At 43.6% G+C, this 20,921-nt stretch overlaps 1 protein-coding gene across 1 annotated transcript; it reads left to right on the forward strand.

The window, feature by feature from the left end:
- Positions 1 to 1,184: 1,184 nt before the first annotated feature.
- Positions 1,185 to 20,338, forward strand: LOC134983831 (zinc finger protein 260-like). Its single transcript, XM_063949455.1, has 2 exons — positions 1,185 to 1,427; positions 17,904 to 20,338. Exons 1-2 carry the CDS (start codon positions 1,223 to 1,225, stop codon positions 19,541 to 19,543), a joined length of 1,845 nt encoding a protein of 614 aa, XP_063805525.1. The 5' UTR covers positions 1,185 to 1,222; the 3' UTR covers positions 19,544 to 20,338.
- Positions 20,339 to 20,921: the final 583 nt, after the last annotated feature.

Below are 20,921 nucleotides of genomic sequence, written 5' to 3' on the forward strand. Positions count from 1 at the left end.
AGAGGTGGCAGCTGGGAATGGGGCATTATACAGTAACACCAGGGGATGTGTCTGGGTGAGGACTGGAGAGGTGGCTGCTGGGAATGGGGCATTATACAGTAACACCAGGGGATGTGTCTGGGAGATGACTGGAGAGGTGACTGCTGGGAATGGGACATTATACAGTAACACCAGGGGACGTGTCTGGGTGATGACTGGAGAGGTGATTGCTGGGAATGGGGCATTATACAGTAACACCAGGGGATGTGTCTGGGTGATGACTGGAGAGGTGACTGCTGGGAATGGGGCATTATACAGTAACACCAGGGGATGTGTCTGGGTGATGACTGGAGAGGTGACTGCTGGGAATGGGGCATTATACAGTAACACCAGGGGATGTGTCTGGGTGATGACTGGAGAGGTGACTGCTGGGAATGGGGCATTATACAGTAACACCGGGGGATGTGTCTGGGTGATGACTGGAGAGGTGACTGCTGGGAATAGGACATTATACAGTAACACCAGTGGATGTGTCTGGGTGATGACTGGAGAGGTGACTGCTGGGAACGGGACATTATACAGTAACACCAGGGAATGTGTCTGGGTGATGACTGGAGAGGTGACTGCTGGGAATGGGGCATTATACAGTAACACCAGGGGACGTGTCTGGGTGATGACTGTATCACTGTGTGTCAGGTTCCTATAAGGTGTCAGGAAGTCACTGTCTATGTCTCCATGCAGGAGGGGGAGTATATAGAGGAACACAGGGGTCTGTACAAGGACGTGATGATGGAGAATCACCGGCCCCTCACATCACTGGGTAAGAGGAGACTGTCATGTATTGTACAGGGGAGAGCAGGTATGGGAGCCCCTATATACACACATCATCTGATAATCACATATATACACTGTACTCAGTCACTGTGTGTCTCCTACAGATGGGCCCAGTAACAGAGATACCCCAGAGAGATGTCCCCGTCCTCTGTATTCCCAGGATTGTACAGAGGAGAATCACAGGATCCCACAGGAGGATCAGGTAGGTGGTATTTATGGTCTCCCCAATATACCAAAGTGACTGTCACTATATGATCTGTAGAGGAGCTGTGTGTCTTATACACTGATATTATACTGTTTCACCTCAGTTTAATCTGACTGTATGCAAATGTCATTATAGTGTTTTTTTTTTTTTTAGGTAGAACGTCTGTCTGATATTAAAATAGAAGCTATAGAGGGAGAAGAAGAGATGTATGTGACTGATATAAAGGCAGAAGATATAGAGGGAAAAGAAGAGACGTATGTAACTGATATAAAGGCAGAAGATATAGAGGGAGAAGAAGAGACGTATGTGACTGATATAAAGGCAGAAGATATAGAGGGAGAAGAAGAGACGTATGTGAGGGGTGATCAGCAGTGTAAGGAGGAGGAGATCCCTACAGATATCAGCACAGGTGAGTAATAAACACTTATTACAGAAAAGAGTCACATATTCTCCTTGCTCAGTCACTACAGCAATCTCTTATCCTACACCCTCCTCTGTCAGTACACACTAATGAGGGAAATATATTTGCCCAGTGAGGTAGTCAGGAGCCATCAGCCCCTATTATACTCCTGCTCTCCCCCTCACATCATGTCACTGTGTGTTACTAGCCCAGAGATCTAACCAGTCTCCTCCCCACACTGTCTGGTGTATCTCATACATCAGGAGCCATCAGCCCCTATTATACTCCTGCTCTCTCCCACACATCATGTCACTGTGTGTTACCAGCCCAGAGATCTGACCAGTCTCCTCCCCACACTATCTGGTGTATCTCATACATCAGGAGCCATCATCCCGTATTGTACTCCTGCTCTCCCTCACATCATGTCACTGTGTTACCAGCCCAGAGATCTGACCAGTCTCCTCCCCACACTCTCTGGTGTATCTCATACATCAGGAGCCATCATCCCCTATTACACTCCTGCTCTCCCCTCACATCATGTCACTGTGTGTTACCAGCCCAGAGATCTGACCAGTCTCCTCCCCACACTCTCTGGTGTATCTCATACATCAGGAGCCATCATCCCCTATTATACTCCTGCTCTCCCCCTCACATCATGTCACTGTGTTACCAGCCCAGAGATCTGACCAGTCTCCTCCCCACACTCTCTGGTGTATCTCATACATCAGGAGCCATCAGCCCCTATTATACTCCTGCTCTCCCCTCACATCATGTCACTGTGTGTTACCAGCCCAGAGATCTGACCAGTCTCCTCCCCACACTCTCTGGTGTATCTCATATATCAGGAGCCATCAGCCCCTATTACACTCCTGCTCTCTCCCTCACATCATGTCACTGTGTGTTACCAGCCCAGAGATCTGACCAGTCTCTTCCTCACTCTTCCCCCTGTTTAGAAAATGTGCCCGGAGGAGCCGGTCACAGCTAGGGGAGCTCTACTGAGCTTCTTTAGTAAAAGTTTTTTTAGAGTTTTTTTTTTTTATAGGGAGGCTGCTGGCAACAGCTTCCCTGCATAGAGGGACTGAGGGGGAGTAGTGTCCGCCATGCGGGGTCTGAGCCACTGTCTCCGCTGACTGGACACCGAGCTCCAGAGAGGATAGATCGCTGCCAGCCGCAGGGGAACGCTCGCCCCAGCAGCATGCCGCCAACCCCTTGCAGAGCTGAAGAGTCATCGGCCCCTGGCAAGCGTGGAGCCGATGTGAAGATGGCGGCAACAGGGTAGGGAGCGCAGTAATAACTGCGCTCCGGTGCTCAGCAGCACTTGGTGCGGCGCTGTGTGGGACGCCCTGAGCCGACGCTGACACCCTATACTGGCCACACAGCCTGTCGGGGTCCCTGGATCTACTGAACACACAGCCTGTCGGGGTCCCTGGATCTCAGCCAGCACCAAAAATCCTCATGCCAGGATAATCTTCAAGAGTGGAAAGACAGCGTCATTACGGGGGCGGAGCTTCTCAGAACGGACCCAGCAGCGTTCAGCGCCATTTTCCTGTCTGGATCCACGCTGCCTGTGAAGAGCAGTCCCTCCAGAGCAACTCCAGCTATCTGTACGGTAGAAGGGGGGGAGGTTGTATATAGACAGGGTCACCTATTAAGATGCACAGTCAGCGCTGGTTTGGGGTCTCCCTATACCTATATAGCGCTGTGTGTGGGTTGGCTCCAATCTCTGAGTGTATGTGGGGTGTACAAGCAAACATGTCTAGAGACTCTGTCTCCTATGCTGCAGAGAATATATCTTCTCAGGAAGATCCCATCCCATGTAATCAGGATTGCACTGTTGTAGCGCAGATCCCGGCTAGGGAACCGGAGTGGTCAGACTCTCTTAGGGGGGTTATTTCTCAGATTTCTGAGAGGGTTGCTAGGACTGAAACTGCCACTCAGGTATTACAGTCCTCTATGGCTGTATGTCCTGGTCCTGTTCCCTCGGGGTCCCCTGCGGTACATTCTCACACACGTGATCTTGCCCACATTACGCAGGGTGACACGGATACCGATTCTGACATGGCAGACGGTGATGGGTCGAAGGGGACGGCATCACTTGCCAAGGGGGTGCAGTAGATGATTGAGGCCATGCGGGATGTGTTGAATATTGCTGACACAACCCCTGAGCAAGTTGAGGAGGCCTTTTTCACGGATAGTAAGAAAGCCCCGCCCACCTTCCCTGCATCTAAGGAATTAAATGCAATATTTGAAAAATCCTGGGAAAACCCGGAGAAAAAGTCTTACCTGTCCCGGGATCCACCACGTTGAAAGATCCGGCAGATCGCAAGGTGGATGCTACGCTCAAATCCATTTACACGGCTACGGGGGTGATCCTGCGGTCCACTATTGCCTGTGCATGGATTTCAAAAGCAATAGTAAAGTGGTCAATCACTCTGCAGGATGACTTGACTATGATGGATAAAGGTGACGTTGATTTGTTTTTACGTAACATACAGGATTCTGCATGGTTCCTGGTAGATTCCATGAAGGATCTGGGTTCCATGGCTGCGGGGATATCCGCCATGTCCGTCTCGGCTCGCAGGGGTCTCTGGCTGTGCCAGTGGTCTGCGGATGCGGAATCCAGGAAAAGTGTGGAGAAACTACCCTATACAGGTCAGGCTCTTTCTGGGGAGGCGCTGGATGCGTGGATTGCCACGGCTGCCGTGGGTAAGGCTCCTTTTCTTTCCTCAGCTGCACCGGCTATGAAGAAACCTTTTTCTCCCAACACGTCAGTCCTTTCGGCCCGCTAGGACTAGAATGAACAAGCCCTCTCACACCTTCTATAGATATTGGATGATCTGCTGATAAAGGCATCTTCCAAGGAGAAGCTGTTGCAGAGTATTGCGCTCTCAACTCAACTACTCTGGGATCATGGGTGGATCCTGAACCTTCCAAAGTCTCATCTGGAGCCGATAAGGAGGGTGTCTTTCCTGGGGATGATCCTCAACACGGAGGTGTTTCTACCGGTGGAGAAAGCATTGGTGATACAAACAATGGTCGGGGATGTCTTGAATCCTGCCCGGATATCAGTTCATCAGTGCATCCGCCTTCTGGGGAAGATGGTTGCCTCCTATGAGGCTCTGCTGTACGGAAGGTTTCATGCTCTGTCCTTTCAACTGGATCTCCTGGACCAGTGGTCGGGATCTCACCTAAACATACACCAGAGGATACGTCTGTCGCCGAAAGCAAGGATTTCACTCCTCTGGTGGCTGCAACTGCCTCAGCTTCTGGAGGGCTGAAGGTTCAGTGTTCAGGACTGGATCCTTCTAACCACGGATGCAAGTCTCAGAGGTTGGGGTGCAGTCACTCAAGGGGAAACCTTCCAAGGAAGGTGGTCAAGTCAGGAATCCTTTCTTCCAATAAACATCCTGGAGTTAAGAGCCGTGTACAACGGCCTTCTTCAAGCAGCACACCTTCTACAGGATCGAGCTGTTCAGGTGCAGTCGGACAACGTGACCACAGTGGCCTACATTAACCGACAAGGTGGAACGAAGAGCAAGGCTGCAATGTCAGAGGTGACAAGAATCCTCCTCTGGGTAGAAAGACACACGGTGGCGATGTCGGCAATCTTCATTCCGGGAGTTGACAACTGGGAAGCAGACTTCCTCTGCAGACACGATCTCCATCCAGGACAATGGGGCCTCCACCCGGAGGTGTTTGAGGAGGTAACAGGTTGGTGGGGGGTTACCCACATAGAAATGATGGCCTCCTGCCTCAACAAAAAGCTGCAGAGGTTGAGAGACCCACAAGCAGTGGCGGTGGACGCACTGGTGACACCGTGGGTGTTCCCATCAGTGTATGTGTTCCCTCCACTTCCTCTCATTCGTTCTACAGCTTGTAATAAAAACAAAAGTTCTGGCAATCCTCATTGCTCCAGACTGGCCAAGGAGGGCTTGGTACATGGATCTGCTGGATCTACTACTGGAAGATCCAAGGCCTCTGCCTCTACGGGAGTATCTTCTAATACAGGGGTCGTTCGCTTCTCAGGACTTAACATGGCTACGTTTGACGGCATGGTGGTTGAGCGTCAGATCTTAGCTCGGAAGGGTATTCCGAGTGCAGTTATTCATACCCTGATACAGGCTAGGAAGGGGGTAACATCTAAACATTACCATCACATTTGGAAAAAATATGTGTCTTGGTGTGAATCCATGAAGTTTCCTGCGGTGGAGTTTCAACTTGGATGGTTTCTCCTATTCCTGCAAACAGGAGTGGATATGGGCCTGAGATTGGGATCCCTCAAGGTCCAGATTTCGTCTTTAACCATTTTCTTCCAGAAACAATTAGCTGCCCTCCCAGAGGTTCAGACTTTTTTGAAAGGGGTTCTGCATATCTAGCCTTCCTTTGTGGTGCCGACGGCGCCCTGGGATTTGGACGTAGTGTTGCATTTCCTTCAATCAGATTGGTTTGAGCCTCTACAGGAGGTTGAGGTCAAGTTTCTCACTTGGAAGGCTGTCACTTTGTTGGCCTTAGATTCTGTGCGATGTGTGTCGGAATTGAGGGCTTTGTCCTGTAAAAGTCCCTATTTGGTCTTCCCTGAAGATAGGGCACTCGGGACACGTCAACAGTACTTTCCTAAGGTTGTGTCGTCTTTTCATATCAACCAACTTATTATGGTGCCAGTGGCTACTGACTTCTCAATTGCTTCAAAGGCCTTGGATGTTGTGAGGGCTTTGAAGAGCTATGTGTAGAGGACTGCTCGTCACAGAAAGTCAGACTCTCTGTCCTGTATGAGCCCAAGAAAATTGGGTGTCCTGCTTCTAAACAGACAATTTCTCGCTGGATCAGGTTCCCCATCCAGCATGCATGTTCTATGGCAAGATTGTCGTGTCTAAAATCTGTTAAGGCCCACTCTACTCGTAAAGTGGGTTCTTCCTGGGCGGCTGCCCGGGGTGTCTCGGCTTTGCAGCTTAGCCGAGCGGCTACTTGGTCTGGGTCAAACGCGTTTGCTAGGTTTTACAAGTTCGATACTTTGGCCTCCTGAGGACCTCAACTTTGGTCAAGCAGTTCTGCAGGAGCCTGCGTGCTCTCCCGCCCATTCTGGGTGCTTTGATACATCCCCATGGTACTAATATGGCTCCAGCATCCTCTAGGATGTAAGAGAAAATAGGATTTTAATTACTTACCGGTGAATCCTTTTCTCGTAGTCCGTAGAGGATGCTGGGTGCCCGCCCTGTGCTTCTTTATCCTGCAGTAGTTATTTGGTTCAGTACTGCCTGGTTCCTAGGTAAGTTTTGCGTTCTTTAATGTTTCAGTACTGTGTCAGCTGTTGCTGAGTTTTCCGGCATGTTAGCCGGATTTGCCTTGTTGTGTGAGCTGGTATGAATCTCGCCACTATCTGTGTATATCCTTCTCTCGAAGTATGTCGTCTCGGGCACAGTTTCTAGACTGAGTCTGTTAGGAGGGGCATAGAAGGAGGAGCCAGCCCACACTATTAAACTCTTAGAGTGCCAATGGCTCCTGGTGGACCCGTCTATACCCCATGGTACTAATATGGACCCCAGCATCCTCTACGGACTACAAGAAAAGGATTTACCGATAGGTAACCAAAATCCTATTATTTCTCTAAGTTACAACAATGAAAACTTGCAAATAACAAGTTATACTCAGTTACAATAATAGGAAGAACAAATTAGAATACTCAGCTCTTATCCCAGATGTTTCATGATCTGTCCCAGATGATGGTCATCGATTACGTAGTTTAAACAATATAGCTCAGTCGTCCTCAGGATCCCTCTTTAATAACTCTGTCTGTATTTAATAAACTGATGTGGGTTAATAGAAGTCTATATCCGCTGCAGACAGAACTAGCTTCAATCAGAACTAACCTGCTATGTGTAAGTCTCTAGGCTTTATACCCTGCAAGGATACGCTAACATTGTCTTACCAGATATTACACTCAGGGTGTGTGATGCTGGGTGCAGTAGTCATTCAGTATAACATAATTTATCTTATCCTGGACAACTGTCCCCTTTCACCTACTTATGAACACAATACCCCAAACATCTTACTAGACAGTTTCCATCTGAGATGCTGATAATAGGAAGATATATTTATTATAATCAGCCAGCCTAAAAGCTGTGTATATTCTTACCTCTCACTACTCGGTCAAAGGTCAAATTCAGCTAATAAAGGGAGCATGAGGAAGCTGAGGAACGGGCGGCATTACTGGTCTGTTCATCAGTAGTGGAGGATCTATCAAGATGAGGGTCTGGAACAAGATTAAAATCCCCCATAAGGAGAAGTACAATTTCTTATAGCTTTTGTAAAAAAATATTTCAGAAATCGGGGCGGTCTGGCATGAGGGGGACATATTTATAATGAATTTTCCCAACTAGAATCCAATATCTACCATTGCAATCCACCCACTTGCTTTCCAGGTGAAAGTGGCAGGATCTATGGGAAAGGATGGATACACCACAGGAGATATAGCATGTTGGGTAGTTATTGGTAAACTGAGGGGCAGAGTGCAATGGAACATGTGATTCCTGAATGGCTACCACCGCCGCCTTCTGGTCAGTGAAATATTTTATTGCAAGACGTCTGTTACGGGGAGAATGAGGACATTTTATATTAAGACTTAAAAACTTCACCGTGATAGAGAGATCAGATCATGGTATGAAATATCTAGGATCATCTGTGTAAAGTCCAATAGAGTCTGTAGGACGTGTGCATACTTCAATCTATCAAATAGCAACAAAAAAAAATAGGGAACAAAAATGGGAGACAAACAGAAATAGCGTCCATAAAGGAGCTAGAGATTCCGTCACTAGGGAACCGTGACAGAAAAGTGGAAAAAGGTTGCAGTCGGGCCTAAGAGGGAAACCCACCGACTACCCCAAGTAGCCATACGAGAGTGCAAAATCTAGTCATCATAGTAACAATTGTGCAAAGAAATATCATATCTCAATGTAACCAATGTATCCAAAGGAGGTAAAGGCCAAGAACATGGCCTGATATCCAATGTAGGTTCTACCAACACCCGTTATAAGGGCAACAGGATATTAGACAAATCAGCCATGCTTTACCTGAACACCCAAACATTCTAGAAAGGTATTATGATACGTAACAGTGGAATTTCAGACCATATAGTAATTAAATAGCACAGGAAATAAAGAGTAAAAAAATATATGTTTTAAACTAATAACAAGAGCAAATAAATCTGGCCCAAAAATAGATCCATGCCCAGTAACTTAGTCCCAGTTGGCACAAGTTACAGTAGGAAACAAACTGAGTGTCTGCAACAGTCTTACTCCTTTAGCATTTTACTTCGAGACGGAAGACAACTCCTCTGGGATTGGTTTAGGTTAAGTGTCATGAAGGACTGTCAACAGGAGTGTCCCACTTTTTCAGAATAGCAGGGGAAATATCTGCAGATTATCCAGGCACTCAGCTGTGGATGAGGAAGACAAAGCAGCCTGTAGAATGTGTTCTTTAAGATGAAACAGTGGACCCTGAGCAGAGTGTCCCTCAGTGCTTGGATAGGGGTCTGTTTGGACTTTGGGAGTCTATGGATCCTATCAATAAGAAGGTCAGCGGCAGAAGCCTTCAGTGAAAGTTTCTGAAAAGAGGACCGTGGCATAATCATAAAGCTCAGCATTTGTAGCAGAATCCGGAACGACCATTATTCTGATATTATTTCTCCGAGACCAGTCTTCTAAATCAATTACTTTATCACGAATAGAGACCGGGTCTTCCTGAAGGGTGTCATGTGCTGAAATCAGATCTTTGTGAGATGCAACAATATCTTTCATCTTAGTCTGTACGAGTGCCAATCTCACTGATACCAGACCTCAAAGCTTGAATATTAGAGTTAAGTTCTGAGGTTATTTCAGTCCTTAAATGTAGATACCATAGAATGTATAGAGCGTAAAGTAACAGGACCATCTAGAATGTCTTAAGACGTCTTCAGCCATTACAGCTGGGCTGTGCGACTGACAAGAAGAAGCAGATGATGTTGTAGTGGTCTCAGAAGGACCACCTGAATTCGAGGTACCAAAGAGATGGACAGGCGGGGCCGATTTTGTACCTTTTTTAAACTTTTTTTGGAGGCATGGTAAGCCGGCTACAAAGAGACCGACCTCCCAGAGATAGGAAAATTCAAACGATCTATAAATAAAAGGAGCAGTAGTACGCTGTCAGGAAGTTACATCAAGATGACTCCATTCAAAATGACATTCTTAGTCGGGATGACAGGGGTAGCCGACTGAAAGTTTCACGTAAACATGATATAATGCAACTCAAATAACACAGTAATGACCGAGAAATTCCACTAGAGGTCAGCGTGATCACAGACGTGAAGTACTCAGCCCAGAGAGACACAAATGGCAAAATATATTCAGTGAATAAATCCACAAAGTAATATACTGTGAGGTTGTGATCAGAGTGTAATGAGCTGTACTCAGATGATACTTGATACTGGGCTCTGCATGTAGACTGAGAGGAAGTAGATTATAGTGGTACCATATAAATAGAAGGTAGTTTCACCTCCAGGCAAATGCTGCAATTTAGTGTAGTAACCCCGGTCCAGCCGTCAGGACACTTATTTAGCAGCTTATATCAATTTTAAACCTTACTGAAGGCAAAGCATGCGATGGCCGGGCACCAGGATCCAAAATGGCAGTCATCTCACTTCCCAATATCACCGCCGGGCTCCACTGACTGTGGGCAGCCCGTTCTGTCCCCAGCAGTAGCGGAATCTGCGCACCCGTGTGAGTGGGAGAGCAAGTGATCCCTACTGAGCGAAAAGTGCCTCCGAGTCAGGTGTCAGGAGTGTACAGGAAAACTTGGGCATACTTAGCCCCAGAATACAGCCCGTGGCTTCAGCAGCGTCACTAGGCCGCGGCAGTGAACGGTGCCCGGAGGGAGCGGCTTTAAGGCAGTAGGAGTGGTGGACTTAATAGATTGGGTCTTGGTCCCAGCGGTGGCTGAGAGCTATCAGGTAGGTTAGATAAGAAGCCACTTAGTGAGGAGATCTCCAGAAAGCACGTCTGGATGGACCACGCTCCTCTTATTTATTATTCTATATAATAACAGGGGTGACAGGTGAGGTACATCCCTGCAAAGGCAGATCCAATCTCTTTCTCATCAGACTCTGCTGTCTTCCCTGCACTCTCACTCAGATGTTCACTGCTGCCAGTAGCACATGTATGAGAACCAGAAGTATGGCGGCAGCTATATAGATCCTGATATGTAATTCTCTATATCATACTTACTGTACACACATCATCCTTATTACTATTGTGAATATAGAGGTAAGACACTGATGATGGAGGTGTAAAAGTGGATTATAACCTATCAGATGATGATGATTGCAGTGTATTATATGGTGTATTGCATGTAAAGTACCTTGTTCCACCTACTCTGCTGTAGCAATATACCTTATATAAGGGTGAGTAACACATGTACAGGCTTACCAGCGTATGAGCACACACATAAAGGAATGCTACCTTACCAATGCTTCCAGGAGTAACGTTAGGAGACATTTCTCTGATCTATCAGTGATTTAAAGGGAGTGGCCACACGTGGCGCTTCTGTTCAAAAATTCATGAAAGATAGCTTACACAATAATAACTGTTGGTAAATTTCATCAAATCAGATATTCATCATAATATGGATTATTGATCCTAAAAACAAGGAAAAAACCAATAGTGCAAATAAAAGATGGCACCAAAAAACGGAGGATTTGCTTTATTGGTCCCACTCACATGGATATAAAAGAATCAATGCATATCACCCTCATGGGTTTATCGTAGAAATCAATACGATCCTTATCATCAGCATATGGTCAACACGACAGCATTCCTTGGGCAACTAAAACTTAAAAAAGCAATATAGTGCAATTCTGTGGATGATTTTAAATAGGTGTTTAATATGACATTGCACTCACATGGATATAGAAGAATCAATGCATATCACCCTCGTGGGGTTATCGTTGATATCAATACGATCCTTATCGTCAGCATATGGTCAATACGACAGCATTCCTTAGGCAACTAAAACTTAAAAAAGCAATATAGTGCAATTCTGTGGATGATTTTTTTAAAAATGGATGTTTAATATGACATTGCACTCACATAAAAATATAACATAAAAGCATATATCACCAGTTCCCTGGTATTGGATTCCCCAACAGTCAAAAAGGTCCTGATGTCTTTGGAGCTCCTCACATAGTCAGATGTATCGCCCAAATGCTGGGAAGACGGTGCAGAAACTCCAGGATCCACTTAAGACTGCTAGGTTAGAGAAAGTTCCAGAGTCCCCTTTGTCCTGCTTAAACGCGTTTTCGGATCCTATGATCCTTCCTCAGAAGCATAAGGTCCAAGGGGAACCTATTCCACCTTTTGTACTTACCATAATTTGTTACATCAGGAACAGCTGTAAGACAGCGCTATTCCGGACATCAGAAGCGGAAGTGCGTCACCGGAAGTGACGCCAATGCGTTCCACAGCCTCCGGTTGGACTTCCTGTTTGCGTTCCAGCTGAGAAGAAGATCCAGACGTAGAGGAGCGGAATAATATTACCGGAAGTGACGTATTTCGCGTTCCATGAGTGTCTCACAGACTTCCTGTTTGCGTTCCAGCAACAGGAAGTGCTTCTATATTGTAGCGATTTTTCAGTCAATGGATGGTATCTTCTTTCCAATAATGTTAATCTTATCCAACATCATAGATAAGTCCATATAGGCATGCCCAACATGAAACATAAATATAAAAATGCAATGTTAAAAACATTGCAAAAAGTACATAAATACATATAATACATAACGATTCAGTATTGTACAGGAATGTAAGAAAAAAGCTCCTTTGAACATTAAAGAGTAGATCAGTATTTTAAGAACCATTTCAATTCGAAATCGTTGTTTAAACCAGCTGGTATTAATGTGCCAAGTTTGTATATCCAGCGCATTTCAGATTTTGCAAGAGAAACTTCAATATCCTTATTGCGCCAAGTGGGATTTATTAATTGAATCCCCCAGAAGGATTTTATTCCATTTGGACTACAACCATGCACCTTTTTAAAGTGTGCTGAAAGAGAGTGAGTTTCCAGACCTTTTCTGATATTATATAAATGTTCAGAAAGTCTCACTTTTAGATTACGAGTGGTTTTCCCCACATATACAAGCCCACATTTGCATTCTATTGCGTAAACCACGTTCTTTGAGTTACACGTTATAAATTCTTGTATTGAGTGTTTATTTTTATTTACCTCAAAGTCTTTAATTTTACTGGTGCCTGTTGTTGCCCTACACATGTTACACATGGCGCAACGGTGAAAACCTTTGGTTCTTATACTGCTTCTTTTCATTGGTTCAATAGAACTGTGAACCAATTTGTCTTTAAGTGAACGGGATTTCCTGTAAATAAATACAGGTTTGGCAGGTAATTCATTCCCCAAGATAGGGTCCTTTTTAAGGATATTCCAGTGTCTTCTAAAGACATTTTCAATTTCCCTAAACTGGGAATTATATTCTGATATGAAGGCCCATTTAGTGTTGTCTGTTTTATTCTTCTGTTTATTCTCGCTGTTCCCAATCAATTCTGTTCTATCTAAACAGTCAACCCTTTCACGTGTTTCTATGAGGGATTTTTCATCATAACCTTTCTCTCGGAAACGATCCATCATCTCGTCTGTTTCCTTATTGTATATCTCCACTTCTGTGCAGTTGCGTTTTGAGCGTATGAATTGGCTATATGGAATGCCGTCTAACCAATTCGCATGATGTTGGCTAGTTTTCTGAATAAGGCTATTCGAATCTGTGGGTTTCCGATATAATCGGGTTTGCAAGCCCAGCTCATTCACATAAATGCACAGATCCAGGAAGATTATTTCTTTAGTACTTTTGGTTATGACAAGATTAATATTAAAATTATTTGAGTTGAGGATTTCACAAAAGGAGTCAAGTTCATCAGAACTCCCATCCCACACAAAAAGAAGGTCGTCAATGTAGCGACGCCAGAGCACCAGGCCCGCCCCGAGCACACCACCCTGCCATACTGTGAGGTCTTCCCAGTAGGCCATAAATAGGTTAGCGTAACTCGGGGCGAACCTGGTGCCCATCGCTGTCCCTACCTTCTGCAGATAATAAGTCCCATTGAAGACAAAATAGTTATTTCTAAGAATAAATCTTATGCTTTCTGTCAAAAACCATTTTAGGTCTATTGAGTAATCAGATGCTTCCAAAAAATAATTGATAGCTTCTATTCCCTTGTCCTCCTGTATAATTGTGTATAATGAGGACACATCAGCACTCACTAAGACATAATTTTGACTCCACGTGATATTCTTCAAAATATTCAGCACATCTCCTGTATCTTTGAGGAAAGCTTTTGTTTTCCTTACTAGTGGCTGCAGATAGTGATCAACCACCGAAGACAAGTTTGCTGTGATACTATTTACACCGGATACTATTGGTCGGCCAGGAGGGTGGAGGGGGTCCTTATGGACTTTCGGCAGTGTATAGATAGTGGGAATGGAAGGGTATTCCACAATTATGTACTCATATTCTGATTTTGTAATGACCCCTTTTGATAAGGCATTATCCATAAATTCTCGCAATGCCTTAATCATTCTAGGTGTCGGATCTCCCTTTAGTTTACTATAGGTGATGCCATCATTTAGTTGGCGATCAATCTCCACTATGTAATCTGCCTTTTCCATAAGGACCACTCCCCCACCTTTATCGGCCGGTTTGATGATCAATTGATCATCCGCCCTTAAACTTTTCAACGCCTCCCATTCCCTTCTTGTCAGGTTGCAATTTCTACGTTTCCTCTTTAATATTTGTTCTACGTCATCCAAAAAGAGTGGTCCTTATGGACAAGGCAGATTACATAGTGGAGATTGATCGCCAACTAAATGATGGCATCACCTATAGTAAACTAAAGGGAGATCCGACACCTAGAATGATTAAGGCATTGCGAGAATTTATGGATAATGCCTTATCAAAAGGGGTCATTACAAAATCAGAATATGAGTACATAATTGTGGAATACCCTTCCATTCCCACTATCTATACACTGCCGAAAGTCCATAAGGACCCCCTCCACCCTCCTGGCCGACCAATAGTATCCGGTGTAAATAGTATCACAGCAAACTTGTCTTCAGTGGTTGATCACTATCTGCAGCCACTAGTAAGGAAAACAAAAGCTTTCCTCAAAGATACAGGAGATGTGCTGAATATTTTGAAGAATATCACGTGGAGTCAAAATTATGTCTTAGTGAGTGCTGATGTGTCCTCATTATACACAATTATACAGGAGGACAAGGGAATAGAAGCTATCAATTATTTTTTGGAAGCATCTGATTACTCAATAGACCTAAAATGGTTTTTGACAGAAAGCATAAGATTTATTCTTAGAAATAACTATTTTGTCTTCAATGGGACTTATTATCTGCAGAAGGTAGGGACAGCGATGGGCACCAGGTTCGCCCCGAGTTACGCTAACCTATTTATGGCCTACTGGGAAGACCTCACAGTATGGCAGGGTGGTGTGCTCGGGGCGGGCCTGGTGCTCTGGCGTCGCTACATTGACGACCTTCTTTTTGTGTGGGATGGGAGTTCTGATGAACTTGACTCCTTTTGTGAAATCCTCAACTCAAATAATTTTAATATTAATCTTGTCATAACCAAAAGTACTAAAGAAATAATCTTCCTGGATCTGTGCATTTATGTGAATGAGCTGGGCTTGCAAACCCGATTATATCGGAAACCCACAGATTCGAATAGCCTTATTCAGAAAACTAGCCAACATCATGCAAATTGGTTAGACGGCATTCCATATAGCCAATTCATACGCTCAAAACGCAACTGCACAGAAGTGGAGATATACAATAAGGAAACAGACGAGATGATGGATCGTTTCCGAGAGAAAGGTTATGATGAAAAATCCCTCATAGAAACACGTGAAAGGGTTGACTGTTTAGATAGAACAGAATTGATTGGGAACAGCGAGAATAAACAGAAGAATAAAACAGACAACACTAAATGGGCCTTCATATCAGAATATAATTCCCAGTTTAGGGAAATTGAAAATGTCTTTAGAAGACACTGGAATATCCTTAAAAAGGACCCTATCTTGGGGAATGAATTACCTGCCAAACCTGTATTTATTTACAGGAAATCCCGTTCACTTAAAGACAAATTGGTTCACAGTTCTATTGAACCAATGAAAAGAAGCAGTATAAGAACCAAAGGTTTTCACCGTTGCGCCATGTGTAACATGTGTAGGGCAACAACAGGCACCAGTAAAATTAAAGACTTTGAGGTAAATAAAAATAAACACTCAATACAAGAATTTATAACGTGTAACTCAAAGAACGTGGTTTACGCAATAGAATGCAAATGTGGGCTTGTATATGTGGGGAAAACCACTCGTAATCTAAAAGTGAGACTTTCTGAACATTTATATAATATCAGAAAAGGTCTGGAAACTCACTCTCTTTCAGCACACTTTAAAAAGGTGCATGGTTGTAGTCCAAATGGAATAAAATCCTTCTGGGGGATTCAATTAATAAATCCCACTTGGCGCAATAAGGATATTGAAGTTTCTCTTGCAAAATCTGAAATGCGCTGGATATACAAACTTGGCACATTAATACCAGCTGGTTTAAACAACGATTTCGAATTGAAATGGTTCTTAAAATACTGATCTACTCTTTAATGTTCAAAGGAGCTTTTTTCTTACATTCCTGTACAATACTGAATCGTTATGTATTATATGTATTTATGTACTTTTTGCAATGTTTTTAACATTGCATTTTTATATTTATGTTTCATGTTGGGCATGCCTATATGGACTTATCTATGATGTTGGATAAGATTAACATTATTGGAAAGAAGATACCATCCATTGACTGAAAAATCGCTACAATATAGAAGCACTTCCTGTTGCTGGAACGCAAACAGGAAGTCTGTGAGACACTCATGGAACGCGAAATACGTCACTTCCGGTAATATTATTCCGCTCCTCTACGTCTGGATCTTCTTCTCAGCTGGAACGCAAACAGGAAGTCCAACCGGAGGCTGTGGAACGCATTGGCGTCACTTCCGGTGACGCACTTCCGCTTCTGATGTCCGGAATAGCGCTGTCTTACAGCTGTTCCTGATGTAACAAATTATGGTAAGTACAAAAGGTGGAATAGGTTCCCCTTGGACCTTATGCTTCTGAGGAAGGATCATAGGATCCGAAAACGCGTTTAAGCAGGACAAAGGGGACTCTGGAACTTTCTCTAACCTAGCAGTCTTAAGTGGATCCTGGAGTTTCTGCACCGTCTTCCCAGCATTTGGGCGATACATCTGACTATGTGAGGAGCTCCAAAGACATCAGGACCTTTTTGACTGTTGGGGAATCCAATACCAGGGAACTGGTGATATATGCTTTTATGTTATATTTTTATGTGAGTGCAATGTCATATTAAACATCCATTTTTAAAAAAATCATCCACAGAATTGCACTATATTGCTTTTTTAAGTTTTAGTTGCCTAAGGAATGCTGTCGTATTGACCATATGCTGACGATAAGGATCGTATTGATATCAACGATAACCCCACGAGGGTGATATGCATTGATTCTTCTATATCCATGTGAGTGCAATGTCATATTAAACACCTATTTAAAATCATCCACAGAATTGCACTATATTGCTTTTTTAAGTTTTAGTTGCCCAAGGAATGCTGTCGTGTTGACCATATGCTGATGATAAGGATCGTATTGATTTCTACGATAAACCCATGAGGGTGATATGCATTGATTCTTTTATATCCATGTGAGTGGGACCAATAAAGCAAATCCTCCGTTTTTTGGTGCCATCTTTTATTTGCACTATTGGTTTTTTCCTTGTTTTTAGGATCAATAATCCATATTATGATGAATATCTGATTTGATGAAATTTACCAACAGTTATTATTGTGTAAGCTATCTTTCATGAATTTTTGAACAGAAGCGCCACGTGTGGCCACTCCCTTTAAATCACTGTTGCACTCAGGGGTTTGGTGAAAGCTCCTTTTTGTGTTCACATAGGCTGCTACTGTTTTCTCTGTGCAAGCGCTTGGGAGAATATTTGTATCTATTGTATTGTTCTCTGATCTATCAGCTCATATGACTGATGTTATTGTTCATCTAGAATCTCCAATTCATACGATATGTTCCCCATCCATTGTTTTACATTGGTGCTGACATAGGACTTGGCGAGTGACTACATCTCTATTCATGTTTCATGGTTAGTTATAAGAGAGAGATATATCTAAGTCTTATTATAATATTACATTTGTTATTGTGAGTGTTCTCAGGAGGTGTTCTCTTATAAAGCCTTCATTAAAAGTTATGTTTTATTATACACACACATTTACAATTAAGTGTCCCAGAGAGTCGTCTTCTCCTATTGTTTACAAGATTAATATTGTTACAGAAAATGTCACATTTCCATAATGTATTTTATTTCCAGCAGATGGACACACAAGCAGGAATATCTCAGAAGGACATATAATGTTATCCCCGGATTGTGACATAAAAGATAATGACAGTATACAGGATTCTCCAGGAGCTAATCCCATCACCCCAATTATACATCCAGCTCTATCAGCTGATCCCTCTGATCCTGGGAAATGTTCTCCTGATCACTCTGATATTGGTGCATCTGTTACAGCTCTGACAGTAGATACAGTGTTTCCCTGTTCTATAGATGCCAAATGTTTTACACAGAACACAAAGCGTATTAACCCACACACAGGTAAGGCAGGTGGAAGGCCACTGATATGTTCTGAGTGTGGGAAATGTTTTACATACAAATCACAACTTGTTATACATCAGAGAAGTCACACAGGTGAGAAGGCATTTCCATGTTCTGAGTGTGGGAAATGTGTTACACAAAAATCCCAACTTGTTACCCATCAGCAAAGTCACACAGGTGAGAAGGCATTCCCATGTTCTGAGTGTGGGAAATGTTTTGCACACAAATCAGCTCTTGTTATACGTCACAGAAGTCACACAGTTGAGACGCTGTTTTCTTGCTCTGAGTGTGGGAAATGTTGTGTAAGTAAATCACATCTTGTTATACATCACAGAAGTCACACAGGTGAGAAGCCATTTCCATGTTCTGAGTGTGGGAAATATTTTAAATACAAATCAGATCTTGTTGTACATCAGAGGAGTCACACAGGTGAGAATCTGTTTTCTTGCTCTGAGTGTAAAAAATGTTTTACACGGAAATCAGATCTTATTACACATCAGCGAAGTCACACTGGTGAGAAGCCATTTCCATGTTCTGAGTGTGGGAAATGTTTTTCAGACAAATCAAATCTTACTAAACATGAAAGAAGTCACACAGGTGAGAAGACATTTTCATGCTCCGAGTGTGGGAAATATTTTACACGGAAATCACATCTTGTTACACATCAGCAAAGTCACACAGGTGAGAAGCCATTTCTATGCTCTGAGTGTGGGAAATGTTTTACACAGAAATCAGATCTTGTTAAACATCAGAGAAGTCACACAGGTGAGAAGCCATTTCCATGTTCTGAGTGTGGGAAATGTTTTACACAGAAATCAGATCTTGTTAAACATCAGAGAAGTCACACAGGTGAGAAGCCATTTCCATGTTCTGAGTGTGGGAAATGTTTTGCACACAAATCATATCTTGTTAAACATCAGAGAAGTCACACAGGTGAGAAGCCATTTCCATGTTCTGAGTGTGGGAAATGTTTTACACAGAAATCAGATCTTGTTAAACATCAGAGAAGCCACACAGATGAGAAGCCAATTTTATGTTCTGAGTGTGGGAAATGTTTTGCACGGAAATCAGTTCTTGTTATACATCAGCGAAGTCACACAGGTGAGAAGCCATTTCCATGTTCTGAGTGTGGAAAATGTTTTGCACGGAAATCAGTTTTTGTTATACATCAGCGAAGTCACACAGGTGAGAAGCCATTTCCATGTTCTGAGTGTGGAAAATGTTTTGCACAGAAATCACATCTTGTTAAACATCAGCGAAGTCACGCAGGTGAGAAGTCATTTCCATGTTCTGAGTGTGGTAAATGTTTTGCACACAAACTATATCTTGTTAGACATCAGAGGAGACACAGGTGAGAAGCCATTTCCATGTTCTGAGTGGGAAATGTTTTGCACGGAAATCAGTTCTTGTTATACATCAGAGAAGTCACACAGGTGAGAAGCCATTTCCATGTTCTGAGTGGGAAATGTTTTTCACGGACATTAGTTCTTGTTACACATCAGAGAAGTCACAAAGGTGAGAAGCCATTTCCATGTTCTGAGTGGGAAATGTTTTTCACGGACATTAGTTCTTGTTACACATCAGAGAAGTCACAAAGGTGAGAGGCCATTTCCATACTCTGAGAAATAAGCTTTTGTTGCACACAATAGACCACTCAGGTGAGAAACCATTTTAATCTTCTGGAGTATACTTATCATTGCCATGTAATGTTCCTCAAGATTCTGTCCTATCTCTTGTGCTTTTTGCAATATACATGCAACAGGTCCTTCTGATAGAACCTCACCAACAAAGGGCAGGGCTACAGCTCAGCTTTGCAAACCAACCAGACTTAAGCATGGGGGTTCAGAGTAACAAAATGCTGATCATGGCCCTCATTCCGAGTTGTTCGCTCGCAAGGCGATTTTAGCAGAGTTGCTCACGCTAAGCCGCCGCCTACTGGGAGTGTATCTTAGCATCTTAAAATTGCGAACAATGTATTCGCAATATTGCGATTAGCACACCTCTTAGCAGTTTCAGAGTAGCTTCATACTTACTCGACATCTGCGATCAGTTCAGGGCTTGTCGTTCCTGGTTTGACGTCACAAACACTCCCAGCGTTCGCCCAGACACTCCCCCGTTTCTCCGGCCACTCCTGCGTTTTTTCCGGAAACGGTAGCGTTTTTTCCCACACGCCCATAAAACGGCCTGTTTCCGCCCAGTAACACCCATTTCCTGTCAATCACACTACGATCGCCTGAGCGATGAAAAAGCCGTGAGTAAAAATACTATCTTCATAGCAAATTTACTTGGCGCAGTCGCAGTGCGGACATTGCGCATGCGCACTAAGAGGAAAATCGCTGCGATGCAATTAAATTTACTGAGCGAACGACTCGGAATGAGGGCCCATGTGCGGAATCTTGTGGTTAAATTTACTAAGATGGGAGTTCTATTTAAGATGGGATGTTGCCAATAGCAACCAATCAGATTTCAGGTATTATCTTCTAGAAGGTGCTAGATAAATGAGAAGTAGAATCTGATTGGTTGTCATGGGCAACATCCCATCTTAAATAGAACTTCCATCTTAGTAAATTTTACCCCTTGGTGTCCTGGATGGTGGAGTGTCACTTGGGGGGTATTCAACTGTTTGAAAACTCAGGTGTTTGTTTTTTCCTATCTAATAGACCAGAAAAAACACCCCCAACCGACTTTTCAAACAATTGACTTTCACGCTTACACATCAGGTATCAGCCACAA

Source organism: Pseudophryne corroboree (genome assembly GCF_028390025.1).
Source record: "Pseudophryne corroboree isolate aPseCor3 chromosome 3 unlocalized genomic scaffold, aPseCor3.hap2 SUPER_3_unloc_26, whole genome shotgun sequence".
Taxonomy (NCBI): Eukaryota; Metazoa; Chordata; class Amphibia; order Anura; family Myobatrachidae; genus Pseudophryne; species Pseudophryne corroboree.

Excerpts from the sequence above, each read along its gene's own strand:
- LOC134983831 (XM_063949455.1), top strand. The coding sequence starts at position 1,223 with ATGTATGTGACTGATATAAAGGCAGAAGATATAGAGGGAAAAGAAGAG. Across the intron at positions 1,428-17,903 it reads CCCTACAGATATCAGCACAG|CAGATGGACACACAAGCAGG; the intron begins GTGAGTAATAAA and ends TTTTATTTCCAG.